Source organism: Gopherus evgoodei, chromosome 1 (assembly GCF_007399415.2).
Source record: "Gopherus evgoodei ecotype Sinaloan lineage chromosome 1, rGopEvg1_v1.p, whole genome shotgun sequence".
NCBI classification, from domain to species: domain Eukaryota; kingdom Metazoa; phylum Chordata; order Testudines; family Testudinidae; genus Gopherus; species Gopherus evgoodei.
This window is the reverse complement of record NC_044322.1, coordinates 235180032-235206348: the sequence shown is the minus strand read 5'-3', so window position 1 is coordinate 235206348 and position 26317 is coordinate 235180032. Positions and strand designations below refer to the sequence as shown.

The 26317-nt window shown below is 40.7% G+C and overlaps 1 protein-coding gene across 2 annotated transcripts in view; it reads left to right on the top strand.

Moving 5' to 3' along the window:
* Positions 1-26317, top strand: part of ATXN10 (ataxin 10) — a 181968-nt gene that overhangs the window by 2201 nt on the left and 153450 nt on the right. For both annotated transcript variants that reach the window (XM_030539598.1, XM_030539591.1), the window contains exons 2-3: positions 8201-8392; positions 15641-15723. In XM_030539598.1, the coding sequence (XP_030395458.1) occupies positions 8201-8392; positions 15641-15723 (275 nt within the window). The remainder of the gene's footprint in view (positions 1-8200; positions 8393-15640; positions 15724-26317) is intronic.

Here is a 26317-nt window from a genome sequence, read left to right as displayed (position 1 = left end):
AGCAGTAATGTGTTTCCTGGTCACTTGAAATGATCTGGGAAATGAAGATGGGCTTCAGTTCTTCTGCTAGGCCCCTTGCTAAAGAAGCAGATGTGGCCTGTGAGCCATCACACATGGTTTGGGGTCTGATAGGTAAGGGAAATATAGCTTCCCCTTACCTGTACCCTCTCTGCTCTGTGCATGGATCCTGGGAGTATCCCTGCTTCCATACCAGAGCCTGGGGAGCAGGTGAGGGAGAGTATGCTTCTCTGTCTGCACTTGTCTCTGTTCCCTGCATGGGTCTCTGGTTCAGGGAGACAGTAACAACCACATCTTTCTCTCCAAGGGCTACCTTCATTACTATTAGGCCTTGTCTAGGTGGGGTTTTAGCCACTGGTGCAGACCACTACTGTAGACACAGTTTACACCAGAGCAGCACAGGTGTGAAATGAGGGTTAACTGTAGCAGTGCAAATTATGTCTGCTAGTGGTTTGCATCAGTGCAGCAACAACATTAGTAGCTAAAATCCAAATGTAGACAAGGCCTTTGAGTGGGTGGCAACAGCGTGCTTGTTACAATCCAGAATGATGGTATGCCAGTGTAAAGAAAGATTAGAAAGTGAAATTGATAACTTTTGTAGAAATTAAACAAAGCCCTGTTGAAAGTAAACAAAGGGAAAAAAGACATCTCTTCATTTTATTATCTTAAATGTTACACAAAACATGTAGTTAATCAAAATTCTGTCTGAATTTTCTTTATTTTTATTTAGTTTTCATGTAATCGGATCCATATGAGCAGGTCCTTGCACTGATGTAGGGCTGGTCTACGCTGGGGGTGGGGAGCAGTATCGATCTAAGATACTTCGACTTCAGCTATGCTATTCATGTAGCTGAAATTGCGTATCTTAGATCGATTTTCCTCAAGTACTCACGGAGCGGAATCGATGTCTGCGGCTCCCAGTGTAGACTCCACTACCATCACTTGCTCCGGTGGAGTTCCGGAGTCGACGGGAGTGCATTCGGGGATCGATATATCGCGTCTAGATGAGACACAATATATCGATCACTGAAAAATCGATCGCTACCCACCGATATGGCAGGTAGTCTGGACGTACCTGTAGTACTGCAGTGGCTTGAGTGGCTCTGTTTGGGTGCAAGAGTTGACCCATGTGGATCCAGTTACAGGACTAGTGGGAACACTAGCTTGTAACTCATATGTTGAAGATAAAAAAATGTAGGTTAATCATATGTTTGTGTTAAAAAGCTAACATTTACATGTTATTTTTAAAATTCATTTTCTTGAAATTACACTTTCCCTAACTTAGGGTATGGCTATGTTTTGAGCTGGGCGTGTACTTCCGAAGTAGAAGAAACATATGCATGCTAGCTTGATGTGAGCTAGCAAACTAAAAATAGTTAGGTTAACTAGTCCTGCCCATTCAGGGCACAGTGGCTACACTCTATTTTTAAAGAGGACAGGAGTACTTGTGGCACCTTAGAGACTAAGGGTACGTCTTTGCTACCCGCCGTATTGGCGGGTAGCAATCGATTGCTCGGGGATCGATATATCGCGTCTCATCTAGATGCGATATATCGATCCCTGAATGCACTTATATCGATTCTATAACTCCACCAACCCGAACGGAGTTGCGGAATCAACAGGGGAGCCGCGGACATCGATCCCGCGCTGTGAGGACAGTGAGTAATTCGATCTTAGATACTTCGACTTCAGCTATGTTATTCACGTAGCTGAAGTTGCATATCTAAGATCGATTTTCCTCCGTAGTGTAGACCAGCCCTAACAAATTGATTTGAGTATAAGCTTTCGTGGTCTACAGCCCACTTCATCGGATGCATGCAGTGGAAAATACAATAGGAAGATAGATAGATTTTGTAGATATATATATAAAATTTATGTACACACGCACACTCAGAGAACATGAAACAATGGGTGTTACCATACACACTCTAGCAAGAGTGATCACTTAAGGTGAGCTATTACCAGCAGGAGAGAAGAAAACTTTTTGTAGCGGTAGTTAAAATGGTCCTTTTGTAGCAGTTGACAGGAAGGTGTAAGGAACAGTAGGGGGGGAATAAATATGAGGAAATAGTTTAACTTTCTGTAATGGCCCATCCACTCCCAGTCTTTATTCAAGCATAATTTAATGGTGTCCATTTTGCAAACTAATTCCAATTCAGCAGTCTCTCGTTGGAGTCTGTTTTTGAAGTATTTTTGTTGTAATGTTGTGACTTTTAGGGCTGTAATCGAGTGACCAGGGAGACTGAAGTGTTCTCCGAATGGTTTTTGAATGTTATAATTCTTGACGTCTGATTTGTGTCCATTTATTCTTTTACATAGAGACTATCCGGTTTGGCCAATGTACATGCAGAGGGACATTGCTAGCACATGATGGCATATATCACATTGGTAGATGTGCAAGTGAACGAGCCTCTGATAGTTTGGCTGATGTGATTAGGTCCTATGATGGTGTCTCTTGAATAGTGCGATCAGAACTAGTGAGCTGGGAATTGTCCTCAGTTCAAAATGTGAACATGCTACAATTTATATTTTGTTTGTATTTTTTTTAAACCTTTTCAAAATCTAATATTGCTTGTTATATCCTTCCTTAGTTTTTTATCTGGTCTTATGCGTAGGACTTAAGATCCCGGTTTGATTCTCTGCTGTATCACAGCTGATTTGTGTGACCATGGGCAATTTTCACAATTTGTTTGTCTCGTTTGTGTGTGCGCATGTGTTTAAATACTGCTGTTTGGGAACTTATCTAACTAGAGCTGGATAAATAACAGATTGGTTGGTTTGATGGCAGTTCTGAAAAACTGTGAAAAACAATCATTTTGGGTCAAAGCATTTCATTTTGATTTTTTGAGCATTTTTAAACGGTTTGGAATTTTTAAAATAAAATTGAAGGAAATTTAAAAAAGTCATTGAACTAAAAAAATAAAAATATTTAGAAAATACCAAAACAATTTTTTTTATTTTTTGCACGTTCTTTGTTTTTTCACTAAACCTTTTTTCACTAAACTAACTCAAATTCACAAAATGTGTCATTATCACCAAATCTGCATTTTTCGCTAGAAGTATATTTCAGACAGAAAACTTAGCCAAGCTGTGCATCCAAGGATATGTATACACTTCGAATGCTACAGTGGTGTGGCTGCAGCAGTGCAGCTGCCCCACTGTAGTGCTTCAGGATGGGTTTTCCCATTGGTGTAGGTAATCCACCTCCCAAGAGGTGGGGGGAGGGATAGCTCAGTGGTTTGAGCTTTGGCCTGCTAAACCCAGGGTTGTGAGTTCAATCCTTGAGAGGGCCATTTAGGGAACTGGGGGAAAAAACTGTCTAGGGATTGGTCCTTCTTTGAGTAGGGGGTTGGACTAGGTGACCTCCTGAGGTCCTTAGAGAGGAGGGATAGCTCAGTGGTTTGAGCATCAGCCTGCTAAACACAGGGTTGTGAGTTCAGTCCTTGAGGGGGCCACTTAGGGATCTGGGGCATAAATCAGTACTTGGTCCTGCTAGTGAAGGCAGGGGGCTGGACTCAATGAACTTTCAAGGTCTCTTCCAGTTCTAGGAGACTTGTATATCTCCAATTATTAAATTAAATTAGGTGGTAACTTGGTTACACTCAGTGAGTAGCCCTTTATCAGTAGAGTGTTCTTGACTATGGATACACTTACTGGAACAAAGCAGAATGAGCCCAAACTACACATTTCAGAGCACGGTATCGACATCATCTCACAATAACAAAGGCAAAAGAACAAGTTAATTTAATAGAGAAATTCTTCCATGTAAAAAGGGGCTAACCTAAGACTGGGAGAGCAGGATCCTCTATATAGAAAATGTAATGTGACTTTTTTTATTTATTGAAGTAATAGATTTATCAGAAATGCATGAAGTTTTGGTTATGCTTAGAGGAACATGGCAATTTAAATCACACTTCTGCCTGAAGTTTTTACTTACTAATATTACAAGTAGCATCAAAAATTTAAGCTCTTTGGGGCAGGGACCATCTCTTTGTTCTGTTTGTACAGCACCTCAGACAATGAGATCCTGGTCCATAACTAGGGCTCTTAGGTACTATGGTAATACAAATATTTAATAACAGATTACAGGAAAATATTTTTCATCCATTTACTTTGTACATTCCACAGCATTTTGAGTATAGTCAATGTCACTGTTTTACCTGTATGTTTGTGGGCCTTTCACATGCGAAGAGGAAAGAGGAAAAACTTTAGTTTACCCCATCCGCCAAAAAATAAATAAACTGTAAACCGACAAACATTGACTGGGGGGTTTAGGGGCAAGTGTAGTAGCAGAAACTATTCTTGGGCTTCTTGCAATTGACTTAAGCCTGCCCAACCATCCTATTATGGTTAAAATGATTATGCATATAGTTACTTGTATCTTTGGTTAGCAATATTTTCACATAGATACTTTTTAATCTGTGGAAAGAGCACTGCTTTGAGAGGAATGATGGTATTATTGTAAAGCCCTATACTGGGAACCACATCTGGGTTCTGTACCTGGATCTGTTGCAGACTTGTGTGACCTTGGGCATATCGTTTTTGGTTTGTTTGTTTGTTTTTTCTTCTGGAACTGGCAGGCACCCATAAAACTAATGTATTTCTTTGTGCTTTGCTGCCACATACATGGAATAAACTTCCCTATTTTGTTAATAGTGGGAAGATAAATCCATTAATGTGTGTCAGGTGCTCAGATTCTACAGTGAGGAGCAACATAGAAAAAACTGTAAATATTGGCATTTAAAATAGTTTGTTGGAAACTAGCAGAATAATCAATTTTCATATTTTACTAGAATATATTATAAAAAATCATGCGCTACCTTTTTCTGAACAAATTTCTTATTTTTTAGATTATCCTTTTTAATCAAAACTTCTGATTTCTATTTATAATATAGGCTATCACAATAACCTGAATTTCATAATCCAGTAAACAGTTAAAATGGCTTTCTGAACAATTCCTATGCTGCACAACTGCAGTTTGCTAAACAGAATAAAACTTTACATTTTTATTGAAAACCTTTTGTAACTGTTTTTTACAATACAGCCAGCTAGAGTACACGTTAAAAAAACCAAAAACCAAAACCAAAAATCTGTACTTAGAGCTTTTGCTTGTCTTTTACCAATTTAAAATAATTGACCATTGTATACTAGAAAGGGGTGGCTCAGATTAGCTTCTGACTTCTATATTTTGAAGTAAAGTTAGGAAAATTTACCAAACAGTTCCATGTGGTATTCCAACTCACAGCATAGGTAAAAATAAAGGGAATTGCTAACATACTCTGAAAGTTTTTTGTTTTTTGCATAATTGAATTGGTATACTGCTCTTGAACACTTGCCCTGTTAATGGCTCTGTATGGCATCTTGACTCAACAGAGCAAATGTGACTCTGTCATATGTGGGATTGAATATAGTTGGGTGCTTCTTTACCAGACACTGTCTCGTCAGTGTTTGGAAAAATGTTCCTATGTCTGTGTGGATAAATTTATTTATAGATTCTGTGGAATGTCAGTCTCCAAATCGCGTAATCTTCTGGATTTTTGTGTGTGTAAATGGCAGTAGTTGCAACACATGTCCTTGTCAATGGGAGACCTTAGTCAAATACATGGTTTTTTAAAAATTTTTTAAAACCAAACAAAATAACTTCTTATGCATCAAGTGAAACACTTTCCTTCCTATTTGATCACCATCAAATATCTAGCCATACAAGATAATGAATGCTGTCATACTTTCACTAAAAATGGTCAAGCATTACGTTAATGAAACATAATAATCTCTTTATGTACCATGATTATTGTCGCCTGTGTTGATTAACATTTCTTCCCCATTTTTAGCTCCTTTTGGCCCAGTATTTAACTCAGAAAATATTTTGCTACTGCCTCTCTCAAGATGTAACATTTAAATGCTCCTTTGATCTTGTGTGCACCTTAAATCCATCTAAGGGTCAAAGTGGCTGGATTCTGGTTTTCCATGTCAGCTGCATCTGTCTGGCAGTGTTGGACTGAGTTAAACTCTCAGTTCTTAAAGTGACACCATGCTGCACTTTCTTGTGTAGCAGAGTTTCACCAGAATTCATACTCTATCAAATATGAATTACTGACTGGCTTTAATCTGTCACATTCATCCCCTTTCTAAACATAAATTTTGAAAAAATAAATAAATATGCCAACAGCTATATTCTGGAAGCTTTTCACGCATCTGTGTGTGACAAACGGCCTGGAAATTTATGCTTGCTGCTTTTGTGAGAAATGTGCGTGTAAGCTCCAGCATAACATTTTAGCAGCAATTCTCTTCATCTGCTTTAACTCTGTGAGAGTGGAATGGCCTGTACATAAGAGGAAACCTCCACTCATATAACTGCAATTCTAACTCTTTTTTTAGACCCCACATCATGGCAAGATATTCTCAAGAGTTGCATAGTTTTTTGCCTGTTCTAACAGTTACTTGGTAAACTAGACAAAGGTAATTTTTTTCTCCCTTTGCATTCCCAGGAGTGCAGTTTGGTGTAGTCAGTCTTGAACTGGCTGCCTCTTCCTTCCATCACTCTCCTCATTGTGTGAAGTCCCTTGCTCCATAATAATCATTACAGTAATGCATAGAGGCCCCAGCTGAGATAGGAGCCCCATTGTGGTGTGCATTGCACGTGCACAGAGTACAATAGATCTTGCCTTGGAGAGTTTACAAACTAAATAAAGACAAAAGGTGGGGAGAAAAAATATTCCCATTTTAGAGCTGAGAAATTGAGGTAGAGATTGTGACTTGCATTCACTCACATAGGAGGTCTGTGGAAGAAGCTGGGAATTGAGCTCAGATCCCTGAGCTCCATTCCAGTGTCTTAACCACTACACTTTTTTGAGATTATGCTTTCTCTTTTCTCTTCATGTGAAAGTACAGTATTAGCTCCTTATAGAACTTGGTTTCATCAGTATAGGCCTGATCCAAGTTAATGGAAAGCTTTTGAAAACATGGAGTTAAGGTTGCAACCACACAGTGGTGCTCTTGTTTTCCTTGTGTCCTTGAACGTGAGAGTTCAAATCCTTGAATTCACATTTGGGAGGAGGGAACCAGGGAATGCACACTTAAAGTTACCCCAGACGATATCAGGGCCAGGGATCATCCACTGATGTTGAAAGGCAATAAATTAAAACTGGTAAAGTGATTATTTACAAAAAAGGATAATAATTGGTGGAATTCACTGTTACAGGGTAGGTACACCAATGGCTTAGTAAGATTTAAACATTTAATGGATTACCAGGGATCTAGATCTTCATATTTCAGGATATAAACTTTCCACTAACTTTCTGGGACTAGAGAAACTTCTCTCTGGGCAGGTTATTTTATTATGTAGTTTCCTGTTCCTTCCTCTAAAGCAGTGGTTTTCAACCTGTGGTCAGCAGACCCCTGGAGGTCTGCAGACTATGTCTAAGACTTCCGAAGAGGTCTGCACCTCCATTTGAAATTTTTTAGGGGTGCACAAATGAAAAAAGATTGAAAACCACTGCTCTAAAACATCTGGTGCTGGACACAGTTGGTCTGAGTCAGTATGCTGATTCCTAATTCCTTTGTTCCTAAACAATCTTATGCATCTTTTGTGTATGTAGTAATAGTGTATGTGGTTAGGATGACATAGACTGCTTTTGGTCTAAGAGTTCCATGAAAACTAAATCAGTATATGACCTGTACTCAGTAATGATTGCTGTTTGCTATGTTGAAAGGGTAGTGAGAGGTGTATGTCACTTAAGACTTATGAAGGCTTCTATACTGTGCTGACTAAAATTTATATTTTCCATGATGCATAAGGTTGTTGTGGTTTTTTTTTTTAAGTCCTCATGTTGAACTGGAAATAACTCTAAGTACGTGCTTGGTATATCTTAAAATAAGGCCCTTGATTTCTGGAGAGGGCAAGGTTTTACAGGAATAGAGAGTTTACTTAAAAAATTAGTATGAGCCTTTTGGATTTTTCTAACAATAGTGAGTCCCCTCTATTCAAAGATTTGGTGTGTCAGGACGGTTAAGTTTTCTTATTGCGGAAATACATTACAGTATTATGTCAACTCTTCAATGTTAAATTTTAAATGAACATGACTTGAATAATAAGCTTCCTGAGAGATTTTCTTGTCTGTCCAATATTTCCCCACCCTATTTATAATCCTCCTTTACTCACTACAGTTATACTTTCTTTCAGAGAAATGGCAGAAGAAAGTATGTTCCAGAGTCTCCTAAAAATCTTAACTAAAGCCTCGTGTGAAATGGAATTGGCCTGCAAGGATTCCATGGAACTGATAACTCTAGACACATGTCTGCTGCTTATAGCAGAATGTTTCAGATGTCTACGGAATGCCTGTGTTCGGTGTGCCAAGAATCAAGATGTTATGAGGTATAGTTATGATCCTTATTAACATACACAAATTTTAGAGAGTTTAAATTGTGTTAGTGCTTTATCTTTTATTTTACCCTGTTGTGTTCTTATTTGACTTGTAAGTATATTAACTGATATTTTCCACTTAACAGAATTCTTTAAGAAAATATTTAGATTGAAATAATTATAAAAATTCATATGTCAGTGTTAAGGTTGCTGGATTGTGATGAAAATATGCATTTCTTTGTCCTCTGAATAATGGAAGTTGATTATGTGAGCAATATAATATTTATGATGTTGTTAACTTTAATTTTTTGGCTTCTAAGTTGGGAGTCGCCAGCCTTTCAGAAGTGGTGTGCCAAGTCTTCATTTATTCACTCTTAATTTAAAGTTTCGCGTGCCAGTGATACATTTTAAAGTTTTTAGAAGGTCTCTTTCTATAAGTCTATAATATATAACTAAACTATTGTTGTATGTAAAGTAAATAAGGTTTTAAAAATGTTTAAGAAGCTTCATTTAAAATTAAATTAAAATGCAGAGCCCCCCGGACCGGTGGTCAGGACCCAGGCAGCGTGAGTGCCACTGAAAATCAACTTGTGTGCCGCAGGTTGCCTACCCCTGTTCTAAGTGGATGGGTTTTGTAGATGATATGATAGGGAATATATTCTTAGAAGTCCACAACCTTAGCTGACTTTTGAAATGAAGGATGGTTTAATGTTCTTCTAATACATGTAGGTTTATATCTTGCATATGACAAAGTACATTCAGTATTTGTGTATGTTATCTGGAGTAAATTGTACACTGTTAGTCTAATATTAATGAGTGTGAAGAGCTGGATTCTGCCCTCAATTACGTAGTCTCATCTCCATTTATTTTAGGTTGCATAGGTGTATTTCAGTGTCAGTTTTTATAGACTTTAGGGTCAGAAGGGACCAATTGATCATCTAGTCTGACCTCCTGCACAAAGCAGGCCACAGAACCCTACCCATCCACTTCTATAACAAACCCCTAACCTATGTCCGAGTTATTGAAGTCTTCAAATTGTGGTTTGAAGACCTCAAGCTGCAGAGAATCCACCAGCAAGTGACCCATGCCCCACGCTGCAGAGGAAGGCGAATAACCTCCAGGGCCTCTGCCAATCCGCCCCGGAGGAAAATTCCTTCCCGATCCCAGATATGGTGATCAGCTAAACCCTGAGCATGTGGGCAAGACTCTCACCAGCCAGCACTCAGGAAAGAATTCTCTGCAGTAACTCAGATCCTATCCCATCCAACATCCCATAAGAGACCACTGGGCATACTTATCTGCTGATAATCAAAGATCAATTGCCAAAATTAAGCTATCCCATCATACCATCCCTTCCATAAACTTATCAAGCTTAGTCTTAAAGCCAGATATGTCTTTTGCCCCCACTACTCCCCTTGGAAGGCTGTTCCAGAACTTCACTCCTCTAATGGTTAGAAACCTTCATCTAATTTCAAGTCTAAACTTCCTAGTGTCCAGTTAATACCCATTTGTTCTTGTGTCTACATTGGTACTAAGCTTAAATAATTCCTCTCCCTCCCTAATATTAATCCCTCTGATATATTTATAAAGAGCAAGCATATCCCCCTTCAGCCTTCTTTTGGCTAGGCTAAACAAGCCAAGCTCTTTGAGTCTCCTTTCATAAGGCAGGTTTTCCATTCCTCAGATCATCCTAGTAGCCAGTCTCTGAACCTGTTACAGTTTGAATTCATCCTTCTTAAACGTGGGAGACCAGAACTGCACACAGTATTCCAAATGAGGTCTCACCAGTGCCTTATGTAACGGTACTAACACCTCCTTATCTTTGCTGGAAATACCTCGCCTGATGCATCCTAAAACCACATTAGCTTTTTTAATGGCCATATCACATTGGTGGCTCATAGTCATCCTGTGATCAACCAATACTCCAGGGTCCTTCTCCTCCTCTGTTGCTTCCACCTGATGTGTCCCCAATGTATATCTAAAATTCTAAAAGTCATCCACTCTGGATTTGCAAAAACCAGTAAAAATAAATGTTAGAGACAGTAATACTTTGCTCTTACAGTACTTCTCATTTTCAAAATGTTAAAAATTTAGCTAGTTAACCGTAATAGCTAACCAGAAAAATAGCCATATCAAGGTTGCTGGATTATGTGAAACTGGTGTTCAGAATCTTAAAAATGACTCTTTCTGGTACTTTTCAAACCTGACTTACTGAGATATAGTATTCTGTATGAGATAGAAATTGTCCTGTATTGGGTCAGAATAGATGAAGTTAAATAACAGAACTCCATAAATACTGTGGTAGTGTTCAGATGAGGATGTCACATCTGATTATTTATTTTTAAAGACTTGCATAACTGAAAAAGGCTGTGAATGGAATTTCCTGTAATAACAATAAATGATTGTTTAAATATGTTTTATATTGCTGCTTCCTCATTTTAAATGTTTCAGGCTGTAGTGTTTACTTAGAATCCAAAATGAGGGTTGTATAATATTTTGTGGTTGCATCCTATGACAGCAAACTATTCAGACAATTCTCAAACACTGTAGTCTTCTTTTCACTCAACAGAATGTTTAAAGGGTTGTTGCCTTATTTCCCACCACAACAATTAAGCACAAATGCATCTAAAATTCTGAAACGTAATAATTTCACTGAAACTTTTATAGTCAGGTTTGTAACTATTTTCCAGATTCTTAGAGTTAAATCTTCTTCGATATTTATTTAAAGTAATTAAAAAAGTTTTATTGTATTTAAAAATGAAGATTTATAAGTTTTATAAAAAACATACCGTCTATTTGCTAGTGGCCTGAATAAATGAATATAGCTGCACAGATGAACTATTAGTCCTAGAGGAATTGTATGCCATTGCGCATGCACACAATTCATGTGGTGTGTGTGTGTGTGTGTATATATATATGTATGTGTGTGTGTGTGTGTATGTGTTTGTGTATATGTATATATATATTTTGTGCAGAAAATAGCTTCTGCTGGAAAGTTTCTGCCATTCTGCCTTTTGCCCACCAGAGGGCGCTCTGGTGCTAGAACAGAGCAGCTGTTCTTGGCTAGCCCCAGCTAAAATAAAGGAGAGAACCTGCAGTGCCTTCTTTGCAGTGGCTGTTGGGCCAGGTCGGGAGACAGATAGCATGGGGATGCTGGAGGGTCATAGACGGGCTCATAGAGGCTAGTGGTGGAGGACAGACTGGGGTGGGGCCTGAATGGGATTGAAGGTGGAGGGCCACGGGGGGAGGGAGATGCAGGGTGACACGGAGACAGGAGAGGGGGTGCAGGGCCACATGGGGGTGGCTGAGTGGGGGCATAGAGACACATGAGGACGGGGTGCAGGGACAAATGGAGATGAGGGCAAGGGGCTGGCTGAGGGAGTGTAAGGACACCGTCACAAGGAGGGGGTGCAGGGCTACATGAGGTAAGGTGGATGGCTGAGTTGAGGGCACAGAGACATGGGGACAGAGGGGAGGGGCACACAGAGATGAGAGGAAGGGACTGGATGAGGGGGTACAGGGACACGTGAACACAGGGAGGGGGTGCAGGGCTACGTGGGGAAAGGGGAGATGATTGAGTGGGGCACGGAGACATGGGGGCAGGGGAGGGAGTGCAAGGACACATGGGGATGGGGGAGGGGGCTGGCTAAGGGGGTGTAGGGCTACATGGGGATGGGAAGGAATGGGTGTCTGGGGATGGAGGGACACATGGGGACAGGGGCAGATATCTAACTGAATGGGAGAGGCTAGGGGTCAGACAGGGTCTGCATGTGGGAAGTTCCCTAAAAATCCCTCCCCTCACCAGAAAAACAAAAACAAACAAACAAACCCTATTTCATACTTTTCCTACCCATACCCAACAACCCTCCAAGTTTACACCCAGGCTTCTTCCCAGCAATTACTTCCCTCTCCCTCAGCTCCTCTGTTACCCCTGACTGTTCCAAGCCTTTGCACTACTTCTGAGGGGAACGAGAAATATGGTTCTGTATTGTAGTTTAAATTAATTATTACTCAGACTTCTGTATTAATATGCCTACTAAGGAATCTTGATTGTCAAAAAACATTTCCTGAACCTTTTTTGTTGTCTGTATTGTTACAAACATACTTGCTGACAGGTATTTTGAAATGAATTACCAAGATATTTGAAACTGGTGTGATTATATTGTTCTATTTTGACAATGTGCAGAATTTTGCAGAATTTTAAAATATTGTATGTAGATTTTAAATTTTTTTTGGCACAGAATTTTTTTTTTTTTTTTTTTGGTGCAGAATTCCCTCAGGAGTAAAGTATACATAAAAAGCACACAGTTGTATGTGTATGCACAGATGGCATATTTTAAAAGTGAGGAAAGTGGTAGTATAAAATTTCTGTAAATTTGCTATGAATTATAGAAGTGCAGTTTGGGATTCCAAACTGAAAGTTGTTTTAAAGAAATGTTTTTACAGTGAATTCCAATACAATTTGAAGATGTCAATTAGCAGCCCTTAGAAATGAAGTATTCCCTGTATCCCTGGAACAAGAATAGCAATGACTGTGCAAGTTTCTTCTTGTCAGCATACCTCAGCCTAGATTGGGAAAAGCTACTTTTTTTTCATCCTTCACAAAACAGTGTGAAAAACACTGGAAAAACTCAGTCATTTCAAGTCCATCTGAAAAAATTTGGTCGATTCTAAATTAAATTTTATTGAGTCCTTGATTTAACAACAAAAATTAAAAGATGAACTGGATATTTTTTATTGTCTCTTCCTTCCTTGAACCAAAAAATCCATTATTTGTTCAGTTCTTCTCAAAATGCTGCCAGGGCTGTTGATGTCTCCTATGATGTGTACACCTAAGAGGACCATTGAATAGCTATGAATTTGTGGTTCGTGTCTGTGCAGGAGTTAAGTATTGAATCTGTTATTCAGTGAGTAAGAAGAAAGATGTTGCCTCCATTGGCTGCAGCTCTGTGCCAGACTGATGATAGCCTCGGCAGCCAATTAATGCGTGATGATGCATTGTGACAAGAAACTGAATTCTAATAGCCAAACACACTGTAGCTTGGCTACATGTGTAAAGGCACCTTTTGCATAGTAGGGATTATTCGTAGAGGTCTATTTTGGCTTTGCCACAATCCCAGTGTACACGGGCAGTGTGTGTAGCCTTCTGCTCCTTAAATACCCTGTGAGACACTTGGGATGGGTCACAATGTGCCCATAGTGATTTTTTGAATTGCCATAAAGGCACAGTTTGTTCAGGATTAAATGTCCCTTAAATGTTCAGGAGCTGTGGATGGAGGGAAAATGATCAGCTGAATTTGGTGTCAAGTTTGCAATATGCAAGGTTTAGAAATGTAAACCTTTTGGATGATATTTAAAATCAAGCTAATACTGAACTAAGGATTTTCAGGAAGGAATACTAAGGGTTTGAAACAAATAAGAGACTTGGATGAAAGTATCTGGAGGCTGTCACTTCATTCTTCCTAAGTCATTTAGTTCATTTGGCTCACTGCAAAGAAACTCATGTTTCATACATGTGGATTCCTCTTTGTTTTAAAGCCTAGTTAAAAGGGGCCCAAGTTGTCACTGAAAACCTATGCAGAAATATTCAGCTTGGAGCTAAATTTACAGATTCTTAAATATTCCTGTTTGCACTGCTCACTGGAGAGAGTGGTGTGCTCCATGGGAGGTGGAGAGCTCACTGGCATAAATTCTCTGCCTCCAAGATAACTTTTGATTATGAAACTGTTTGAATACCTTGACTCGAATTGTCTTTTCTGACAAGCTCTGAGCTGGAGGTCTTCCATTCCTCCATCTGAACTAGAGTTAGGACCCATGACCACCTGGAATTTTCCTTGCCCTTATTCCATGGTTTTGAATATTTCCTAATGAATTAACCCCTTAGTTCTTAATTTCATTTGAGCCATTTTTGTCTGGTATTTTAAAATCCTGATAATTAATGGTAGTGCATAATATACTGGGGCATTGATAGCATATTTCATAACTACTTAAACTATTTAAAGTTTTATTTTATGAAAATATTTCCATTTAATTATAGAAATGCCCAACTAAATTCTATCAGCTTTTAATTTTTGAAGCTCAAAGAGGGAAAAGACTGAATCTGGATTCAGTTAGGGTCATTTTATGAGACACACATTATGATAAGTAAGCTGTTCCGATGGTAATGCTTTATGGTACTATTCAGAGCATTGAGGTGTACAAGTGGTAAATTGCTAAGGTAGTTGTCCCTGGTGGTTCAGAAGGGAAGGAGTACACAGTCAGATGAGCTCTTATTGCTTTCCTTTTAGCCAATGGTGTATAGTGTAGCTGGGTTTGTTTTTAAGGGAGGAGTTGAGGACACACTGGGCTGGTCAGTCTCATTCAGGAATGACCTTTGGTTTGAGACCTATGAGTAGAATGGGAAAAGATATAATGTAGCATATGACTATACAAAAACATTAATTGTACATATTCAATATTTAAAGGTGAATTACAAAAAAAATGATAGTGCAAGCAATTCATTCTTTAAAGATAAAATGTGAATTTATACGTGCCTTTTCTTTGAATTGCATCTAGCCCAATTGTGTCCTGCTCCATAATTATTAGGGATCCGAGGCGCTACAGATAGTAATCTTAGATAATAACAAATAATAACTAGCAATAATACTCCCTATTGTTTTAGTGGTAGTGCAATGACTATAGACAAATGAAGTAACTATTGTGCATTGAAACCAGTTCACACACAGCCTGTGATATCCTTAGAACTTATTGAATGAGGAAGTGTCAGCCATGGAACTGGGGTTATCCCTTAATGTGTTTGGAAAGTGATACAAATCTCTAATCTCCACCTGGAGAGGTTCCAGGGATTAACAGAACAGACTGATCTGAAAGACAGCTTCTCTAACAATACTGAGCCCCACTCCATCCCAAATATGCACCTGCTGCACTGACATCTACCCAGCATGCAGTAGGTGAGTATAAAAACCCAAGTCCTTGTGAGGGACATGAAACTGCAAACATTTAGCTCAGAATTGAAAGTATGGTTATGCTAACAGTCTGAAATGAACAGTTAACATTTTGTTTACAAGTGTCAGAGACCCATGTCCTCCCCAATATGACTTTACCTGTGGTGCTTGATTCTGCATCCACTGAAGTCAGGTGAGAGGCTTCAGTGAGATTAGGATCAATCTGTGATGTTTTGTGATGTAACTCCATACAGTGTTTCTGCCCACCCCAGGAGGTTTAAAATTAAACTCCCTCTTTCTTTTAACTATATAATAGGAATTTGGGTCTGATTGAAGTGTCTGTCCACTTGATCCAGTTGCTTCATGGATTAGAAGTTGAACAGGAATCGTTACTGGCTGGTAAGAGAGTATTCATTTTGGGTAATGTGTAACCTGCACTATTTTGAAAATTATTATATTATATTGCTTGGTGGCAATTTTATAAATTGTAGCATTATGTCCTGAAATCAACTTTTTACATTTTTCTGTAAATAAGCTGTTTTATTTGGTACTTGGCATGCTAACCTTCTTTCCTAATTTGTTTTTTTGTTTTTTTTTTTTAATTGGTGGACTAAGAATAGTATGTGTCTCGTGTGTGTATATACAGTAGAATATAGCTGGTGCTTTAAAAGTCACTTGAAGGAGTAAGGCATCCAAATCTGAGTTCAAATCTTAACTCCTTTGTGTCACCTGGAAAATACCAGCCCTAAACCCTTCTCATATACACTGTGTTTCTAGGTCCATAATATTTGTCCTCCATTATTCCCTGGAGATTGTAAAGAGGAAGATATATGGAAACTTCAGTAAAATTATCAGGATATTTAAACTGGCAAAAATGAAAAATACCTATGATGCTTCCACTCTAAATATCTTTTGCTGTCTTATTGTCTTTCGCTTGATTTGCTGTCGTGCAGAAATGAGTCTATATTCATTTTTCTTTCTCTGACATTCTAGAAAGAATTTGTTTCTTGGATTCAGATAAATTATGTGATTGTGGCCTCTCTTTACATAGCTGTGCCACTCTCTCTGGCCAGTCAGGACAGTATGTGCTAATAGCTGAACAATCTATTCAAGACCTATTCTTCCCTTAAACTGGACATATAGAGGCGTATTCTGTTCAGAGAGAAGAAAGTCTCTGTTGGCCCAATGATCCGCACTGCTTCATGTCAGCTGCACTTGCACACCACCACCACCACTTTTACCCCCCTCCCCCCCTCGCTCAATTCACAGTAAGTAAACTTCAGTAACTTGTCTTCTCCTGCTTTTCTGTGTATATATGAGTAGGGCCACCAACTCTGCCATTTGTGGTGGTGAGGAAGGCTGGGAGAGAAAACATTTGGTTCCCAGTCTGTTTCATTGTCTCCTTCTTCCCTTTGGAGGAATGGGTAGTTTTCTTTCCTTCTGTGACTGCTGTTCCTCTTGCCTCTTGTGAAGGGAGTGGAATTAGTGCCACCAGTGGCTTCTCTTCAAACACCTGCATCGGGTTGGAAAGGAGCAGTGGACCCCAGGAGACCTTTCCCTCAAGATTGCTATGATGTAAGGTCAAGACAAAGTACTTCAGTTCCCTGTTGGTGATTCCTTGCCCACTTCCACCACAGTTCTATCCTTTGCTGGGCTAGGGAAAGATTAGTGAGACTCGCAGGGATTCTATGTGGAGGGAGCAGTACCAGAGCCCCCATTCTTATGTGGAGTAGAGGAGGAGCCAGGGAGAGGAGAACCCTCCACAGAATGTGGAAGGGAGGAGTTGGGAGAATGTGGGAGATGAACCTCCAACCATTTCATGAAGCCGGGGAGAGAGGATTGGGACCAGAGGGAACACTCCATTCCACACCCGACCACTTCACAGGCCATGGAGTGAAGAGCAGAACTGGGGGAACAGTGGGAGCCAAAACCTTATAGGGCAGGACAGAGGCCCATAGACCCTATCCAAGAGAGCAATAGGACCAAAGGGTTGACCCCTGGGGAAGCACCTGCCATCTTCAGTCTCTTCAGAGGAACAGGGAGAACAGTGTTCATAGAGAAGCAGAGAGGACCATCCTTTTCTACACCTTAATAGAGTCATGAAAGGAGGGAGGTTTGTTTTTTTTTGGTTTTGTTTTGTGTTTTGTGTTTTTTTTGTTTTTTTTTTTTTGGTGCTAAATTCTGCAGTGACTGTGAGTGTTACTGCACTCATTGCAAAAAGCATTGTGAACATTGGGAGGACTCTCACTCTAGTGAGGCATGGTGCTTGTTACTTCCAGGTATGTGCTGTGATGTTCATACGCTACCTTGCTGCTGTTTAGATCACAAGAAACAGCAGTGAGATGTTGTCATCCAAAAAATCCAGAAAACTGACTTGGTGGAAAAATGAGGCTGAAATACTTAAATTTGTAAAACCATATTATTAAGCCCTTGAACTTTTTAGAGTAATAATCTACTTTGTGGTTTATTAACCTTAATACACAAATCAGCATATGGGTTTGCAGAATGAGGAGTTTGAATTTTAAACAAAATTGGAATACTAACCCTGAGAGAGACACTGCTAAATACTATATAACATTGACTAATCTGAAAACTGTGCTCTCTTGCTGTGTGTGTGTGTGTGTGTGTGTGTGTGTGTGTGTGTAAAAATGTGATCAGGAGTTAAGTATTGTACTTGAATTAGCCTGTAAAAGGATTTGCCCATGAAAATGAATGAGAGAGATGAGAAAAAGTGTCTTTAACCCTTACAATAATGGAGTTTTCCAGTAGGCTGGCTAAATGAAAATTGAGGAATAACACATGAGTAGAATGTGTTTACAAAAGACAGCATTTATGGTCCTACATAATGCTTGTGAAGAGAAGGGCTGTTACACTGAGTAAAGCTTTTAGTTGTATTAAACATAAACCTAAATCAGTTTACCGTACTACTATTTACATTTTCTTCATTTTTATTACTACATTTACTAATTATCAGAGATTTCTCCCCCATGGGCTGTCTTGTCTTGTTTCATAACTGCAGTGATGTCCTGGGGCCAGATTTACAAAGGTATTTAAGGACCTAAAGATGCAGATAGGTGCCTAGTGGGATTTTCAAAGGTTAGCAGATTAGGCACCTAAATCCATTAAAATACATTTTTGCAATTGAAAATCCTACTCAAGTGCCTCTCTGCATCTTTAAGGTGCCTAAATGCCTTTTGAAAATCTGGCCCTGGATGTTATTTTAGCAACATCTCCTCCTTCAGAATTGTGATCAAATGTAAGCACAGAATCTAAGGGCTTGTCTGCGCAAACACTTAGTTTCTGGCAAGCTGGGATATGAATCTACTGTCTATGTGGAGCCTACTGACTACTTTAGAATTGGAGTAAATTAAAGCACATTAGGGAACGTTTCGTCTGCCAGTAGGGTCCACCAGGATTATAACTGTGTGGTAGGCTAATGCACTCTAGATTTACACCTCAGCTTGCTGCAAACGAAGTGTGTGTGTAGATAAACCCTCAGACCTTGCAGGATGAAGAATTCAATTATAATTGATGCTTTTCTCTTGAGTTGATTCCACTATGAAAACACGCCTCAGATGGTATCCTGTAGCTTAAATGAATTTTAGGAACCAAAAAAATCTGTTTTAAATAATCAGCCTTAAGATGTATGTTTTCACTCCATTTTCATCCAGTGTATCTATTTTAAGTCGTTCAGTGTGGTATGGCAATATTAGTAGGAAAGTTCAGAATGTACTATAATTTGTAATGGATAAAAAACACTGCAGTAATATATATATGGTATTCTTGGCAAATACTGTACCAATGTGGTTGGTTTTGGGGCAGGGAGGGGTAGGGAGGAAAAAGTTTTGTTTTAATGATGTATTAATGAATAAAAGAGCAAAAAGAGGAAATGCCGTATTAAATGCTGTGTGTTGTTAAACACTGGTTAGATTGAATCCAGGCTTGCTTTGCATCTTCTCAGCTATGTGAATATTGACTTTTTCCCTCTTTTTAAGTGTGTGGTACTATTTACGTAGGGGCCATGGTGAGATTCCACAGGCATAATTTAGATGAAAGCATTGTCTTTTTCTGATGTATCATCAGTTTTCCCTGTGAGTTTCCAAATATCCTGGAACTTTAAGTAGCACTGTTTTCCAGTTTCTTTTCTTGAGTAGAAACAACATAGCAATATTTTTCTGCATTTTAATCTACCCCTCACAATGAGCAGATAGATACAACCAATGGAGAAAGTAGTGTCTGTTTAGTCACGCTCTTAGTTCTCTTAGATGTACATCATCACACAGATTATGAAGATAGCCTGGATAGTCTAGAAAAGTTCAGGTGATTCTCCAGAGACCCACGGAATTTTGTTTGCAACAGTTCTTAAAATAAACATATCTGGCGAATTCATACACACAGCTATTGGAGATGGTAAAGACCTATTGGGCTACCCAACCCCACTCATTATCTATCTATCCCTCTAAGAATTTCTTAGCATCTTGTCCAGTGTAGTTTTAAAAAATGTATAGCTATTGAAGTGACTTTCATGAGTTACCTTTAGAGATCTTTCCATAGATTCCTAGTTGGATGTTGCAAACTTTTCCCTTTAAGTTCATGCTGTTAGTTGCGGTTAGACTATACCCCAGTTCCTCTCCTCTCCTACATTTACTGAAGGTGTAATAGAGTCCTAAGAGTTTGCTGTCCACTGTGCAGAACTTGGAGTAAGGCAGGGTCTCTTTTCTGAGGCAGCTAAACACTAAGAAGACAAACTCAGGAAATTTAAAAGCTAGATGAGTACAAGGTGTTGATGCACAGTTGTGCTACAGTGTTTGTGTTTTGCATAGTTTCTTGCTTTAATGATCATAGCACTTCACGTGGTTGGATTTAAGGCTGATAGGTGTCACAGTTGAAGTAGTTTAAAGTAGCAAATGCTAAGATGGCAGCTCCCATGGAAGGAGAGAACTGCAAATTAAATTGAGGAGAGATAATGAAACTGTGTCAGGGATTTTTCATTGAGTTAACTAAGGCTTTAATCACTGGAGTTGTCTGAGTAGATTGTATGGATGAGTCTCTCTTTCTGCAGTGCATGTGCTTTTGGTCCCAAACTGGTAACTGTAGCGTAAGGTCACGACTGCAGACATGCTGTCTCACATATTGAACATCTTGAGTCAGGGTATATAAGGAGTAAGAGCCCAAGGACAGTGTCTGAAGACAGAAGTTTTCTTCCCTGATCTTGCCACCATAAGCTTTGAAAAACATAAGAAATGTGGATTTAAAAAAAAAAAATCCTATAGGCCAGGGGTCGGTAACCTATGGCACGTGTGCCAAAGACAGCACGCGAGCCGATTTTTAATGACACACTGCTGTCTGCCAGGGTCCAGGCTGCCGGTCCCGGTCAGCCCACTGCCGAACCCAGGCCGGCAATGGGCTGAACGGGGCCAGCGGCCAGGGCCCCAGCAGGCGGCAGGGTGCCATTAAAAATCCTGCTGGTCCCAGCCAGATCTTCTCCACCTCTCCTGCCGGCATTTGCACATGCTTTCCTAATCTCCGTCACTTACGGCTGGAGGTTGTGTTTCTGGGTTAGCGTTACCATACCGCTACCTGGTGTCTGCAGAGTCTGAGCGGCCCCGGGAAGTGGCCCCGCCGGTTGGGGCAGGAAGAGGGACCTGGCTCCACAGAAGTGGCAGTGCCTGTGAAGCCTGTAAGTGGGGAAGGGCCTGGGTCCCAGTTGCACCGTGCGCCTGCCCGCCCCGAGCATGGCCGGCCCCGCTCCCTGGACTCGGCAGGCTGCCCCGGGGTTGGAGCTCCAGTGCCGGGATGAGCTCGGCTTTGAACTGGGGCAGGCCGTGTCCCACAGCCTGAACCCGAGCCTGGGAGCTGTGGCTTGCTGCCAACTGGACCCTGGGAACATCTGGGTCGCACTTCTTTCTCCACCCCAGGGCACTGGACCCCGCTCCCCTCCGGCACTGAGGGCAGAACCCAGGAGTCCAGAACCCAGGAGTCCAGAGCCCTAGTCTCCATCTGCCCCCCCACCCCCTCGAACAACTAGAGCCCAGCTGGAAACCTTGGAGTCCAGAGTCCTCGCTCCCAGCACTCCTCCCCCAAGCGACAGACACCAGCCCTTTCCCAGAGCCCAGGAGTCCCAACTCCCACCCTGCCCTACCCCTCCTACCAAGCCACTGCCCTAATCCCTGCACCCCCCCTTCACACATACCCAGCCCTCTGCCCTGACCCCTGCACTCTCCACATCCACCAGCTCTCTGCCCTGACCCCTGCACCTCTCATGACTCATAGACTCATAGACTCTAGGACTGGAAGGGACCTCGAGAGGTCATCGAGTCCAGTCCCCTGCCCTCATGGCAGGACCAAATACTGTCTAGACCATCCCTGATAGACATTTATCTAACCTACTCTTAAATATCTCCAGCGATGGAGATTCCACAACTTCCCTAGGCAATCTATTCCAGTGTTTAACTACCCTGACAGTTAGGAACTTTTTCCTAATGTCCAACCTAAATCTCCCTTGCTGCAGTTTAAGCCCATTGCTTCTTGTTCTATCATTAGAGACTAAGGTGAACAAGTTTTCTCCCTCCTCCTGATGACACCCTTTTAGATACCTGAAAACTGCTATCAGGTCCCCTCTCAGTCTTCTCTTTTCCAAACTAAACAAACCCAATTCCTTCAGCGTTCCTTCATAGGTCATGTTCTCAAGACCTTTAATCATTCTTGTTGCTCTTCTCTGGACCCTCTCCAATTTCTCCACATCTTTCTTGAAATGCAGTGCCCAGAACTGGACACAATACTCCAGTTGAGGCCTAACCAGCGCAGTGTAAAGCGGAAGAATGACTTCCCGTGTCTTGTTTACAACACACCTGTTAATGCATCCCAGAATCATGTTTGCTTTTTTTTTGCAACAGTATCACACTGTTCACTCATGTTAAGCTTGTGGTCCACTATGACCCCTAGATCTCTTTCTGCCATACTCCTTCCTAGACAGTCTCTTCCCATTCTGTATGTGTGAAACTGATTGTTCCTTCCTAAGTGGAGCACTTTGCATTTATCTTTATTGAACTTCATCCTGTTTACCTCAGACCATTTCTCCAATTTGTCCAGATCATTTTGAATTTTGACCCTGTCCTCCAGAGCAGTTGCAATCCCTCCCAGTTTGGTATCGTCTGCAAACTTAATAAGCGTACTTTCTATGCCAACATCTAAATCGTTGATGAAGATATTGAACAGAACCGGTCCCAAAACAGACCCCTGCGGAACCCCACTTGTTATACCTTTCCAGCAGGATTGGGAGCCATTAACAACTACTCTCTGAGTACGGTTATCCAGTCAGTTATGCACCCACCTTATAGTAGCCCCATCTAAATTGTACTTTCCTAGCTTATCTATAAGAATATCATGCGAAACTGTATCAAATGCCTTACTGAAGTCTAGGTATATCACATCCACCGCTTCTCCCTTATCCACAAGGCTCGTTATCCTATCAAAGAACGCTATCAGATTAGTTTGACATGATTTGTTCTTCACAAATCCATGCTGGCTATTCCCTGTCACCTTACCACCTTCCAAGTGTTTGCAGATGATTTCTTTGATTATCCATTATCTTCCCTGGCACAGAAGTTAAACTAACTGGTCTGTAGTTTCCTGGGTTGTTTTTATTTCCCTTTTTATAGATGGGCACTATATTTGCCCCCTTCCAGTCTTCTGGAATCTCCCCCGTCTCCCATGATTTCCCAAAGATAATAGCTAGAGGCTCAGATACCTCCTCTATTAACTCCTTGAGTATTCTAGGATGCATTTCATCAGGCCCTGGTGACTTGCAGGCTTCTAACTTTTCTAAGTGATTTTTTACTTGCTCTTTTTTTATTTTATCTTCTAAACCTACCCTCTTCCCGTAAGCATTCACTATACTAGACATTCCTTCAGACTTCTCAGTGAAGACCGAAACAAAGAAGTCATTAAGCATCTCTGCCATTTCCAAGTCTCCCGTTACTGTTACCCCCTCCTCATTGAGCAGTGGGCCTACCCTGTCCTTAGTCTTCCTCTTGCTTCTAATGTATTGATAAAAAGTCTTCTTGTTTCCCTTTATTCCCATAGCTAGTTTGAGCTCATTTTGTGCCTTTGCTTTTCTAATCTTGCCTCTGCATTCCTGTGTTATTTGCCCCCAGCCCTGACTCCAGCACCCCCACACATACCCAGTCCCCCTGAACCCCATGTCCTGACTCCTGCACCCCCTCACGTGCCCCAGCCCTCTGCCCTGACTCCTGCACCCCCACACATACCCAGCTCCCACACACCCCATGCCCTGACTCTTGCACCCCCCACATTCCCACCTGCACCCCTCGCACCAAATGGGAGCTGCCCAGGTAAGCGCTCCACCCTCAAACCTTCTGGCCCAACCCTGAGCCCCCTCCCTCATTCTAGCTCCTGGCCAGACCTTACATCCCAACCCCTAGCCTGCTCCTTCACCCCCAGCCCTGTGCTCAGTGCACCCCCACCCTCAGCTCAGTGCAGAGAGAGGAAGAGAATGGGCTCGAACTAGGGAGAAGGTAGGTACCCACTCTATGTGGGCAGAGCTGGGATCCCAGACCGGCAGCAGGTTGAGATGCTCAGTCCACTGCCAGTCTGGGGTCCCGGCTGCCGCCTCGCTCAGCCTGCTGCCAGTCTGGGGTTCTGGCTGCCGGTCCCTCTCAGCCTGCTGCTGGCCTAGGTGAACAGAGCCCCAGGCCGGCAGCAGACTGAGTGGGCCGGTGGCGTAAGCTCTGCATTTTAATTTAATTTTAAATGCAGCTTCTTAAACATTCTGAAAACCTTGTTTACTTTACATATGACAATAGTTTAGTTATATAATATAGACAGAGCGAGACCTTCTAAAAAACATTAAAATGTATTACTGGCACGCAAAACCTTAAATTAGAGTGAATAAATGAAGACTCGGCACACCACTTCTGAAAGGTTGCCGACCCCTGCTAAAGGCAATAGTGAAAGGCCCTTTAACATCTCTACAGAGTGGATTGGCTTTTGTCTGATGTCTGAGATCTAGGGAAAAACTAAGGAGAAAGTCAGACTGATTTAGATGAAAGACCAAAGCTACTTCGGGTAGGAATGTAGGATGTGGGTGCAGTGCTTCCTGATATTTATGAAATGCTGTATAAGAAAGGGGTCTGTTATCAGGGCATGCATCTCATTGACTCTTCAGGCTGATGTGATTTGTCGTTTTAATTGCTGTTTTCTATGAAAGATAAAATCAGGCATGCTCCAAGAGGTTCAGAAGTTGACTCCATGGAAGCATAAGATTTAAGTCCAATGCAGGGCAGGTTAAGTGAGAAAATTCTTAGTAGACTTTTAAACAAACAAAACAACAAAAAAACTCATCTCAACAACCTCTTTACTATTGTGTGGAAAAACTGAGAGAACTGAATAGGACAACAGGCTGTTCTAGCTGCCAGATGAACTTTCATGGATTCCAACGCCAGAAGGAACCATTGTGATCATCTTGTCTGACATCCTAAATAACACAGGCCATAGAACTTCCTCAAAATAATTCTTAGGGCATATCTTTTAGAAAAACTATCTTAATTTAAAAATTTGCCAGTGACAGACAACTTAATTGAACTTGAGGCAGGCCCAATCTCTTTAACAGCTCTGAAATGGTTCAGTATGTTAGTGAACGAAGATACCAAACATAGTAAAGATCCTTGTTAAAAGCCCAAGTAGAAAAACTTTTTTTCTCTTTGTAGCATATGCTTCCTCCCCCATAACCAGTTTTATGGTTTTCCAGCAAAATTCAGCAGACTGTTCAGGCGAGGGACATGAGAGTTCATCAAGGCATTGTATTGCAAGCTTCCAGAATTTGAAATCTGGATTGAGGATCTGTCTCTGATGAGATCTGGAAAAAACTGATACATGAATTTGAGGATCAGATGAATACCAGAACTGACAAGCCCTTACTGAAACTATTAGTACTATATGGGATTTGTCAGCTTTCTCTTTGACTCTTGAAAGTAACAGACATGTTTGTAAACAGATCTGCTCGATGTTTCCATTACTGCAAACGATTTTAAGGCCTAAAATTTTGCAGAATTCATGAAAGCTTGCGGTCACCCAATAGGAGCTGCTGGTGCTCCGCACTTCTGAAAATCAGGCTACTTACTTAAGTGCCTAAATATGGATTTAGGGGCTTAACTTCAGGTGCCCATTAAAAAAAAAACAAAAAACAAAAAAACCCAAACAAACTTGTTCTTTCCCCTCTTTCTGATTATTTGGAATGGTTGGTTGTACAGTGTATTTTAATTGGCTGGGAAGAGGAATTGAGAGTGGGCTATGTAACTCTGAGTGGAAGTAGTCAACACATGAAGTAAAAATTGAAGAAGAAGCTGGTCGTTAGTCGTATTGTGTGTTTCTGTTCAATATCATCCAAGTTCTTGTTCCGCTCTTCGGAAATGTTTGTCTTCTGATTTCATTGATTTGTTATAGTAATTCTCTCTCTCTCTCTCTCTTCTGCTTTCCTGATATCTTCTTTCTTTCCCCCCGTTTCCTATTTCTAAAGAGAGAGATTAACTCTAGCTCTGTGTATGGGAAAATATATATTTTAAAGTATTGCTAAAAACTGTCCAAAAATTTACTAGAGAGACAAGAATAGGTAAGTGAGAATCTAGCACTAGCCCCATGTGTTTAAGAAATCCTGTAGTTTTTATTGCCTTAAACTGAGATCTGGGTTTTGTGCTCTCTACATAAAGAACATGTGAATATTTGGCTTTAAGTATTTGATTGTAGTGTGAATATAGTAAAGGATTATGCAATTGTAAATTATACTTCTTGGAGCCTCTCAAATTCAGTGACTACTGAATTTTATTTATTTGAGAACTTAAGCAAAATTGCCCTCCTCAGGTTGATAGTTTGACCCTTCCCACAGAAATTCCTCCTATATATTATTATTATTTATTATTTATTAATCTCTATGAAGGGTCATGGAGAAGAGAAACACTGGATTTTTTTTGTTTGT